Below are 11,344 nucleotides of genomic sequence, written 5' to 3'. Positions count from 1 at the left end.
TCTATCGGGTATGTCATAAACAGGTACAGTTAAGATCATTTTTAACTACTGTATGTTAAATTTAAAATAACCGTATATAGCTATGTTAAGTTTTGGTCTACACATACCGTTACAGGCCAATGCCTGTAAGTGTTATTTACAACCCCTTTTGACCATTTAGTTCTATTAATATGAAATCGACATCAAATCAAACCTAAGGGCCCTAAAAGGAAAATATACGGTCCATTAAAGTCCATTATTATGATCGTTAATGTATAAGTATGTGATAAAGGTGTTCTTTTACTTTCCCTTTCTTAAACTATACTTTTAATTCGTAGTATTTGTTGTATAGTTTGTACAATGAATTTTTTTTGAACGTCAGAAACAGGCAGTATTAATGACACCAAAAGTACGCGGTGCTGTAGGACCCTGGTATATAAAGCATGGGCAGACTCTGCTTCAGCCTCTGGATGACGGCTCTTCGGCCACGACGCAGAGCGTCGCAGTTTCGATGTCCTCAGAATTTGTCACGAATTAAAAATACCAGCTAGGAAAGGACGGAAGGTAAATATATTTCGAATCTCTCCATAAATTGCTTTTTAGGCTTATATAATAGCTACTATGCGAAATGTAACGAATAACAGCGTCTGCAGTGGTTCCTCTGTGCACAACACGTGGTATGGCGGAAAGGCTAAACTGTAATGGAGGAATAAGAACCTGGTTTAATCTGTAATCTTTGTTCCCCCAGTAGATCGTAGAATGAGTCTGCTTGTTGAACCTGCTAAGCCGACGACGTCTGGAGCACAAAGTTTGCAAATGGATGAAGTGAGTGGTAATTGTATCATAGGGTTTTATAGAAATATTGGGGCAACAGATGCAACTTCAGCAGCGCAGTTTTAGAAAAGTGCACAATGTTTTTCATTGGATGCAGATTTTAATATAAATTCCTGTTTGGGTTGGGCAAATTACAATTTTCAAACAATAAAACACTTTGATAGAAAATGTGGTTTATATATATATAAATAATTTTAAAAAAAACATAACAGGACTGGGTGGGAAGCATAACCAATTTGTCATAACATTGAAATAAATACAAGCAACATAATTTTCAAATATAGGTTTTTGGATAAGTGTTAGTTAATCTTAAAACCAGTGAAGACACTGTCATTTTACAGAACTACTTGAACTCACCGTGACTGTAAGGACACTGGTGTTTGCAAGGTTGTTGCACCATCTGCAGGGCTCAAGCCAAGATTTTAGAAATACACATGTTATAAATACAGATTCCCCCAGTGCAACCCCAGCCCAAAAATAAATGTTGAGGCAATACCACTTAATTTTTAAAAATTTTATCAATTTGTTTTTTTAAGTCTCTAATTCTGTGTACTATGAGACTACATATTTGAACAGGCAATAGGTTGTAAAGTGTGTGTGTGTGTGTGTGTGTGTGTGTGAGAGAGAGATTGTAGAATTCTAATCCTCCTTGGATCATTAATCTCCTCTTCATAACCACAAACATTAGCCAGGACCTCAGTGTCCTCATTCATAGCTACAGTTGTTAACATCTGTATACAATCAAAGTATTGATTATGGTGACATGGATCTTCTCAATGATCAGATGTTTTGAGTTTAAATTTTCCTGCTTTTTGGAACATGTATTAGGAGCAAATGTTTTCACAAGTTTTTAAAATGTGTTCATGACACTTAACACAAATATCAAACACTAACATACAAAAACTTGATTGGATAATGGAAATGAGTTGCTCTGCTATTTCAGGATCACACTAAAGATGGATGCAGTGGCCACCTTGGGCTTCTCAGAGCACAGAAGGAATGGTTTAATGCCCCTGGCTGAGTCCTGTATTCCTACCTTGAGAAAAGTCTGTGGCCATGAGCTCGCGGTGAGTGTCAGGATGGGATCCCACTGAATGCCATATATGCTGCTATGATGATTCACAAGACTAGAGTCTCTGATTACACCATGAAGCTCTTTCACAGTGCACTGAGTATATGTATATAACTGGTGTATATAACTCTCAATTCAAAGTACAAAGATCTGAGCTGATTCTAGTACTGTTATTTTTGTGCTCACCAGGTTTTAACACTAGGGTGACTAGATGGAGACTACTCTTCCAGGTAAGTCTTGGATCTAAACGCCTTTTCTGTGCTCTTTTGTTATGTGGAATGATGATTTCATAGACTAGAGTCTCTGAGTAAAGCATGAAGTTGTTTTCACAGTGCACTGACCACATAACACCAGAGGTTCGGTGTGTTTTAAACCGATTTACTGCAAATCATGTCGACCTCATATTACTGCTGGATATTTTTCAAAATGTTTCATATCTCAATTGTTTTTATGGCACATCAGAATGAAACATTTTTTATTTCATTACAATGTGTTTTTTTTTTTTTTTTTTTAAAGCAGCATTATTTCAGTGTAATGACAGTTAGGGAAGACATATTGACAGGATTGCGTAACTCAAAGGTTTGGTTTACCAAAATTTAAAAAACTTATTAACTTACCCTTAGTATAATTTCCATATGCAGACAAGTTAGCTTTTATAAGGTTACATTAAGTACATCTGATTCCAACTGCCACGTCAGTACAGTAAAGGTGAATGGTTTAAAGTATTAAAATATTAAACTACTCTAAAAAACACTAATGCCCCAGTTATCCGGGACCTTACAGGGCAGTTTTCAGACTACTTCATTGTTACAAAGTAGTTTTACCTGCCATTTTCAAAACTCATATCTCGTTTTAAACAGAGATCCCACTATATTGCTGTTAAGATGACCCCTCATATCAGCTTTGCTTGTTTACACTGAACCAAACAAAGCTGGCATGATTCTGCCCGTGTGTGCTTTTAGATAGCATGTCGGTGCTCCAGAGTCAGAAGCGTGACATGTAACACAAGTGTTGCGTTTGTCCAGCAATGCTGGCTTTTTTTTTTTTTTTTTTTTATTAAGAGATCTCAGTCCAGCTCTGTGAATACTTCGTTGCAAGTTTAAAGGTGGAACAACAATATCAGCCATTCCGTGTTTGTACCTCCCTTTTTTTTTTAATACAGACCGGCGAGGCATCTTGAATAGGCTGTATAAAAAGGGCTTATGATTGCAGTAATTGGGCTAAAACAGCTGAACACACTGGTGTGGTCCCTGAACTTTTCCTTGTTTTTTACATGTTGTGGCATTAATGACTGTTTTTTATTTTGTAGGTCGTCCACACAGACAGGAGTTGGCGTGACAGTTCAGCAACTGTAAGTACTAACTTCTGTGGAAGTAAAGCCCCATTAGGATGGGATACATTTTTCAGGGTGAGGTGGTAATCTTGTGCTAGGCTAAAATAAGTGCATGTTATCACATCACCCAACCACCCTGATGAAGACCATCCAACTGGGGCTTATAAGCACTTTTACCGGTAGTGCTTGTATCTGAGTTTGGTCAATGATGATTCATTAATTTGGTTCTACTGATCTTAACTGAAGTCTACTCGCAGCGCACTGAGACACTCAGAATTTTGGAGCGTCTGTTGAATTTTTGGAAGCCAAACAGTGGTGAAAACAAATTTCTTTCTTGTTAGGTATGACTGACAGCCCAAACTGGATGACATTCAGACACAATGAATGGAGCAGGTTGGTACTGATGGGACAGTGTTAAGGGGCTTTGCATGGTGTCATTAGACTATAAGATCTGTTCTCTAGAGTGGGTAATGAGAAATGTCCAAAAGTGCTGAGATGTTAACTTAAAGATTTTAATGTCCCTTCACAGGTGTGCTGCAACTTGTGAGTTGGGACTGCTACAAGCTTCAAAGGTGGTCGATATCAAGTCATCCAGGGAAAGGATGACTAACAGTCAGAAGATGGGCTCCCATCATAGCTATACATTTAAACAAATCAGTCTCTGAAAACTGGCTCTTCAACATTTTGAGGTAGCTTGAGCGTTAGAGTTGTTTCCTGTCTTGTTTGTGCAAAGCTTTTCCACAGCGGTTATGTCTTGAACCCTTGAGAAAACATATGTGGGGAAATATTAAATAAAATGGTTGACAACAAAGACTCAAGGCTTTTTTTTTTTTTTTCCCTTCCCTCTGCCAGTGATGGCATGTTGATTACGATAAAATGAATCACACGAAACGAAATAGTGCTTTGTGACATGTAATATGCTATGCTATGCTTTAGGTGGAAAGCACATTGACTCGTACTATTAACTTTTGGGGTAGTTGAGTGGGTTTTTTTTTTTTTTTAGTATTCCACTGCACTTACGTGAAAGCTGAATTCACATGGCAGATTGTGATCTTGTATACAAAATATGCTAAAATGATTAATTACTAAAAGATGTAATTGACTTAAAGTATTTGATTCATCACCACCACGCCCAGTTGTGTAATTCAACTTGCTCATGCGGCCTCAGTCATCAATATACATTTGAAAAGGACTATTGTCCGTAATGTAATTCAGAAATACTGAATGGCAAAATATCCCAAGTGCATTTCACGGAGCTAATACTTATGTAAGATGAGTGCATGCGCACACGGTCATGATGTGGTTTACCGTATATGGGATGATCTGCAGGGACGACTTTTGACTGAACCTAAACCAGTACAGTAACATGGCTTAGATTTCGTTCAATGGTTAAAATCTTAAAATTAGCTGTCTTTTAGAGGTGGCCATTCAACCACTTGATTACATGTTTCTAAAAGCTATATAACCATATTTGTAAAGTTTGAGATTGCACCCATGTCATAGGTATATGGATGGATATGTTCTCTGAGCGGGTGATGGTACTGTGGAGGTGATTTGAAGTAGAGAATATTAAAGCCTCGTGTCTACGCCCGGAATAAGTTAAGTACTGGTAAACATTGTGACAAGTTTGGTGTGAAAAGGGACAAATCCCGGTACAACGTGAACTGAAGCTGGTCAACCATTGTTTTATTTTGAAGGTTGAAACCGAACCGGTAGTCTGTCTAATTAGGTAAACGTTTCAGTCGACCTCGCAGGCAAACCCTTCCCTTGTGTTTTTCCGGGGTTGCAGTATCGTTAAGGGTACCTGTCGTACGTTACCTTTAGCTGGAGGCTGATTTTAACACTCCAAACGCAAAAGATAAACACCTTAGTGTTTACGAGACATAACACCCAGAAGTTGAGGAAGTCGGTCTCTGTGTCGAGCTATTTGACGTTAACACGGAGGGCTAGCTACGGCTGAACTAGCTACGAACTCTAGCTAGCATCGCCGAAGGTGAGCATTTATCCATTATCAGATTAGATACCGTATTTTAGAGAGACCGAAAACTTGAAAAAATGTTTTTCCATAATTTGTCAAACGTTTAACCAGCTCACGTTAGTTGCTATCAATTTCAGGTTAGCTAAGACAACTATCAAGACCTATGTAACATCAGCTAACTCGCATTGTTGTTGACGTGGAACTGGAAGTAAGATTTCATTCTTAAACCAACTTTAAATGTCTTTTTGTTTTTGTTATTTGCAGGTATGATGGCTGAAGAAGTTTGTTTCGGGAGACAAAAGTTTGACAACTTTGTGAAGCAATAACGTTAATGTTAGTTAGCTGACGTTGAGTTCAAGGCTTGGTCAACCGAACTGATTGACTTGTAGCTAGCCGGTGCTAACTTGTTTATTGAGCATTCCTAAATGTAATGTTATCGAAAGCAGCACTGGCAGTTTCAGAGGTTGCCAGGTTTAACCAAAGACATGTAGACAAGAAGTTTGGCTTAGAAATGCTTTACTGCCATTAAGGGTATTGTAAGTAATGCAAGGGGGTCACCCCTTTTCTCTGAACTTCTCAAACACACCAACTGGTGTGTCTGTCGCTGGAGGACGTGATTGTGCCCTGTCCTGAAATCTTTGTGAAAGAGTATTACAACTTCACAACTGCACTGGCAGTACATACATGCTTTCCCCCATATGCTCACAGAGCTGCCCAGCCAACCGAGGCAAAAAGAGCTGAGAACCAACAGTCTGCCAACAATAATACAACTCCAACAAGCTCAGCGAGAAAGAATGACAGCTGTGGTAGGCAGAGCATTGGGGTGGGTGCGCACATGGGGCAGCAGTGCCATGTCAGAGAATACCACAGTGGTTGTAGCCAAAGACCAGAAGCATGGCTGTGGCAGCCAGAGTCTCAGTGGGTGGACCTCTTGGATCTGGGGAGGGTGGAGACGTCAAAGTGAACAAAGTATTCCAGTAGACGAGTACTGGGAGGCGCAGGAGAAGCCCATGGAGGTTGAAAATCTCTGCATAGGGAAACAGGAGACTGTGGTAGATTCCGAACAGGTTACTAGATGGTGGAATAAATATCTCCCAACTTCCTACATTTTGTGGCCAGGAAAAACCGAGCCAAGCAGACTAACACAAAAGAAACATGATGGTCAGAGTGGAGATGTGTGGGACCATGAAATTGATGGGGACTTTTCTGACTACAGAACACCACCTCCGTCACCTATACCTCCTTCCTCTCAGCTGACATCTCCTTTCCGATTCTTTGCGCACAGCTGGAAAGTGGAAATCTTACCAGAGCACTACGAGATCTGTTTCAACTTCCTCCGCCACTTGTTTGATCTGTTTGTCGTTGGCTTCCTGTGGACTGTGTCCCCTCCTGCCAAGCTGATCCTGGAGGTGTTGGGGGTCCAGGGAGCACTGAGGCTGTGGTTTCATGGTATGGCTATGTTTTTTGTTTCCACAGTTGGAATGGCAGGATTACTCTGGTTGATCCAGGAGTACCTCCTGCAGTTCGCTTTGATCTATGGCATCATACAGGCATTAGTGATCTCTGTTAGTGTTCGACAGCATATGATAATCGGCGTGGAGGAAGACAAAGAAGAAAAGGATGAGGAGGGAAATGAGACTGATAAAATGACAAACATTAGGGAACATAAAGAAAAACTTGTCTGTAAAGGACAAGGTGAAGACAAGTTAAACTTCAGGTAAGCACTTTCATTCTGCTGGTGTGATTGTTCGATTAGACTGTAATAGCTTTATTATTTATTAAAGCCTTTTGAGCTTTGGATTTAACTCATATTACACAGTGGCTTAATGTATGGCCATTTAAGTTATTTATTTTTTTCTTTTTAAATTCAAATGCTTGTAAGAGGAGAGATATGAACTGCTCTCTCAACTGACACACACACTAAGGCCATCTTGAATCTTTTTTATCCTGTTACCATAGAAAAATAAATGTGACATTCTCTGCGTATTATTAAACCAGCTGGAACCACAGACAGAGAGTAGAAGGATTCCTCTGCAAGACACAGATAAATCGTTTTATTTGCCTGAGGTCTCTGACCTCCCACTGCTTTAGTTTTCTTAATTATCTGTTAAAATACCTTGTACAAAAAAATCCCCCAGTGTCCATTATGTTGAAACAACCATTAGCCAGACCAGAGACAAGTGAATACATTTTGTTGAAATAAATACTACTATTACGAACATATATTGTACGCATTAACAGTTCCAACCTTATATTTGAATGTATGGAGGAGCAATGATCGGTTGTCTGAAAATGTGCACACCAAGTAGTGTTATGAACAAAAAAAAAAAGCTAACCTGAAGTAAACAAAACTGTGCTGTGGTAGTTAATCTCTTTTTCCATGTGGCATCAAATTTACCTAATGTGAGCCAACTATTTCGGATCACATTTTGAATGTTTTTATTCTGGGTCTTATTTTTGTAGCTATGTCATCATTTATATTGGTTATGATTACATACATTATACTCATCAAATGAATTGCTACAACAATGTCTGACAGGTGAGTAAACATGAGTTGTCAGAGGGAAAGACATTTTGGAAACAAACCAACAGTTACTACAGGAAGACTGAATATAACTACAGTACAGTAGGTCAAAGTTGAAGCAAGTAAACTGATGGGTGTTAACAACAGATTGGGTAATAATTCTACAATTTACCTTTGTTTTGTCTTCCAAATAAATTGGACTAACCTGAAGGTTTTTTCCAACCTGTCTGATCGTCTCGACTGCTCCTGTTCCTTGACCTGTCAACCTTGATCAGCTGTTTATTAAGAGAGTTGTGTCTTTTCCACAGATGCTGAGAAGTTTCTGTCTGTTCAGCTGTATCAGACCTCATCCAGATGTTAGATATCACAATGTTGGGATTACACAGAGAGACTTTCACTTCACCACTGTGTTCTGCAGTGTGACTTGATTGTATTGCACATTGATTACAAACTCATAGAAGTTGTACTCATATGACTTTAGGTTCAACAATATTGATCTGCATTTTATACTGTAGGTATCTGTCCTCATTTGATCTTAATGTCCTCACCAGAATGTTGACATTGATAGCCATACAAAGTTTAATATCAAAAAGTATTTACCACTATCATTTGGGTCAGACATTATATGGTCGGTGAATGTTCAGGAAACGTGTGTTTAAATCGAAACAAGGGAGAGATTCCCAGTATTTGGGGAATACTGCATTTTATGCCATTTACATCTTATTGTGCTGTGGGGGCTTTCAGAGTGAGAAGATAATCTAATTTGAACTCAAGACAACCAAATACACAACCTGATTCAGTAGAAATTTTAGGCATCACTACAAGGAGGAAAGAAATGCAAACCCATATAAACCACTACATTAATAAAAACTAAAAAAAAAAAAAAGTATGGTTAAATGAAAACATTGTAGTGGATTGAAGAAGCAGTGTTTGAGGACAGAGGAGCCCTTAGGCTTGTTGTGAGTGTTCAGCAAAGGCACAGATGTTCAGACAACCCTTACTGCTACCAGAATATCACAGTGCCCCTGAGAGTCAGGTCAAAATAGTAAGAAATGTTCACTGAATGAATACAATTCTGACTGACTAATAGCACAGCAAACAAGGAAACTGCTCCCATATAGACTGGGGCAGTTTTACAGCAGCACCTGGTGTGTTCTGTTAAAATTCTTGTGTTCGCTCCCTGTGGAGTGAAGTTTTAAAGAAATTGATTTTTGGAATCATAAGTTTCTATCCAATTGGAGTTCCATTTTAACCATAGATTCTAGTGGGCATCTGTTCTGAAGCTTGAATTTGGATTTGTCTCAACCATCTTTGTCACTTAGGTACATTCACACTACCCATCTCCCCTGCAGACATTCAACCCATCTTTAATTTTAATTAAACTGAGGCTTGTACAACAGACAAATTCATGTATACCCTGTAGACTTGTTTGAATTTGTCCATTGTCTTTTGTTCACCCTTGACCTGTGAATTCACACAGTCAACTGCTAGAAACTCTGACACACTGTTAAGAAATGAAGAGGCAGTTATTCTAGCATTGTGTTATCTCCTATTTTTGTACAGTAGTACACTTGTGGACTGCAAACTGTAAAATCACTGATCACGTGGCTTAATATTTATTTATTACCCACATCAGACCTGTGACATCACATTCGTTTCCAGGCTGGTTGCGGCGTTACTTTGTTGAACAGAAGTCCAATGTGAATGTACCTGTACTGGAGAAAAAATCCAAATTTGGTCAAGGGAGGAAACCTAGGAGGATGGATGAGAAAATAGCAACCACCCCTACTGACCCGCAGGTTTAGATATGTCAATCAAACTCTCACACACAAACTCATTTATACTGTATAAATGAGTTTTCAAGCCATAAGATCTCCTTAACCCAACAAAGTTCCTCAAAGTTTAATTCTTAAAATTAAAATCTGTATCTTGAGATTGACGGCTAATTGAGTAAAATTCAATGGTTGGCTCACTGGGTTTTTTTATGGAACAAGCATCTAATAGCCATCGAGGAAGTGGCTTCAGCACTCAGCTGTGATGGTTGCTTTTTGTGCTCAACCATAAATCATCAAATGTTCAGCATTTCCACTGGTGAAATTGTTTTTTACTATATATATTTTCACACATTTTACTGATAAAGACTAAAACGACAGCCCGCTCTGACCTGTGGAAAACATTTACTGAAAACCTTACCACATACAGTACATGGATCATGCTACATTTGAGATTGCTGAAGAACATGGCACCATCATTGTTGCTTTTCGTAGGAGTTATCTATTTAGAGATTTTAACTATTGACACATAATACCAGCAGCACATTTTAATGTGTTCTCTGTACACACTTGTATGTTGCCTTATGTCATTTTCCGTGCAATGATATTGCTTGTTTGAAAATTTACTGGGAATATACTGTAAACCAAACTCTTTCTGCACAAGTATGTGTTTTAATGGATTTTTACTTCCCTGTCCCTCTTTCAATTTAAGGGCACAAAATTGAAGAGACAGAACATCTAATTGGGTTTTAGTAAACAGTGGCATGTTTTGCACTCAACACTCTTGTTGTATGTGGATTCTAGGTTTGTCTACCTGTACAGCCTGTAAGATGGTGGAAGTATGTGGCCGACAATATTGAAAAGAAATAATTGAATCGAATTGAAATGTAATTGTCCATTTGTGTGCACATGATATATGACATAATTAGAATTAAAAATGTGCAACTACAACCAGAATGAAAATGAAAATCAAAACTTGTATGAGAAGTAATTTTCAGTATACTGCTAAACATAACACTGCCATAATGACATGAAAATGAATCAGAAAGGGTCTTGTGATTTTCATTTTCAAATTGGCTGACAATGTGCAACCTAAATGTGAAAATGAAATTGCAAACTTTTGAATTTTGAGATGAAACAATTTACAGTTCGACAGTAAATCAATCTGCAACTATTTTGAAAATATAGTTGGTTTTTTTTCCAGCAGAAAATACCAAACATTTCCTCGTTCCAGCTTCTCAGATGAGTCTTCTGTGTATCTTTATACTATGTGATAGTAAACTGAATATCTGGGTTTTTCAATTGTTAGTATGGTAAAACAAATAAGATGAAGACGGAGCTTTAGAAAATTGTGATGGGCATTTTTTTTTTTTTTTACATTTTATAGACCAAACAATTAATTGAGAAAATAACTGAGTAAATGATCGTATATGAATGTTATATGAAAGTTTAGATTGCTCAGTGTCTTCATTGTTATTATGGGGGTGATATGCTAGGAAGTATCCTTAAAATTATTTCTCTGTCATTTTCATTTTGTCAGGACTGAAGCATTTTCAAACACTGAAATAGGATTTTGAAATTGTAGATTTCTTTTTATTTCACACGTACACACAAATTGAAAATTCAATTTTAATTGGATTAGAAGGTTTTGTTTTAATATTAGCAGCTACAGACTTACATAGAGAGAATGTCTAACTATCTTGGGCTTTTTAGTATTGCACCAATTTTCTAACAATTTGAGTCCCAAGAAGGTGACACAATGCCTACAATTCTTTGTTGCCTTTTATTCATTGTTTGCTTGTATGGAGCTTTTATTGTAGTGATATTAACACTGATAATTCCTTGTAAGGAA

At 37.9% G+C, this 11,344-nt stretch overlaps 1 protein-coding gene, 1 long non-coding RNA gene and 1 other non-coding gene across 3 annotated transcripts; all 3 read left to right on the top strand.

Annotated features, from left to right (window-relative positions):
• The first annotated feature begins 421 nt into the window (after positions 1–421).
• Positions 422–4,031, top strand: LOC120785984. Its single transcript, XR_005706652.1, has 7 exons — positions 422–543; positions 728–804; positions 1,757–1,880; positions 2,075–2,115; positions 3,195–3,236; positions 3,560–3,611; positions 3,748–4,031. It is a non-coding gene; the product is annotated as an uncharacterized LOC120785984 (long non-coding RNA).
• On the top strand, positions 2,160–2,228 carry LOC120786988. Its single transcript, XR_005706821.1, has one exon. It is a non-coding gene; the product is annotated as a small nucleolar RNA SNORD52 (small nucleolar RNA).
• Positions 4,032–4,848: 817 nt separating the features above from the next.
• Positions 4,849–8,606, top strand: c24h6orf47 (chromosome 24 C6orf47 homolog). The gene is made up of 3 exons (XM_040122215.1): positions 4,849–5,211; positions 5,461–6,913; positions 8,029–8,606. Exons 2-3 carry the CDS (start codon positions 5,895–5,897, stop codon positions 8,033–8,035), a joined length of 1,026 nt encoding a protein of 341 aa, XP_039978149.1. The 5' UTR covers positions 4,849–5,211; positions 5,461–5,894; the 3' UTR covers positions 8,036–8,606.
• The last annotated feature ends 2,738 nt before the right edge of the window (positions 8,607–11,344 follow it).

This window comes from Xiphias gladius, chromosome 24 (assembly GCF_016859285.1).
Source record: "Xiphias gladius isolate SHS-SW01 ecotype Sanya breed wild chromosome 24, ASM1685928v1, whole genome shotgun sequence".
In the NCBI taxonomy this organism is placed as follows: Eukaryota; Metazoa; Chordata; class Actinopteri; order Istiophoriformes; family Xiphiidae; genus Xiphias; species Xiphias gladius.
The sequence above is the reverse complement of the archived record's forward strand: the minus strand, read 5'-3'. Positions and strand labels throughout refer to the sequence as shown.

Excerpts from the sequence above, each read along its gene's own strand:
- c24h6orf47 (XM_040122215.1), top strand. The coding sequence starts at position 5,895 with ATGCTCACAGAGCTGCCCAGCCAACCGAGGCAAAAAGAGCTGAGAACC.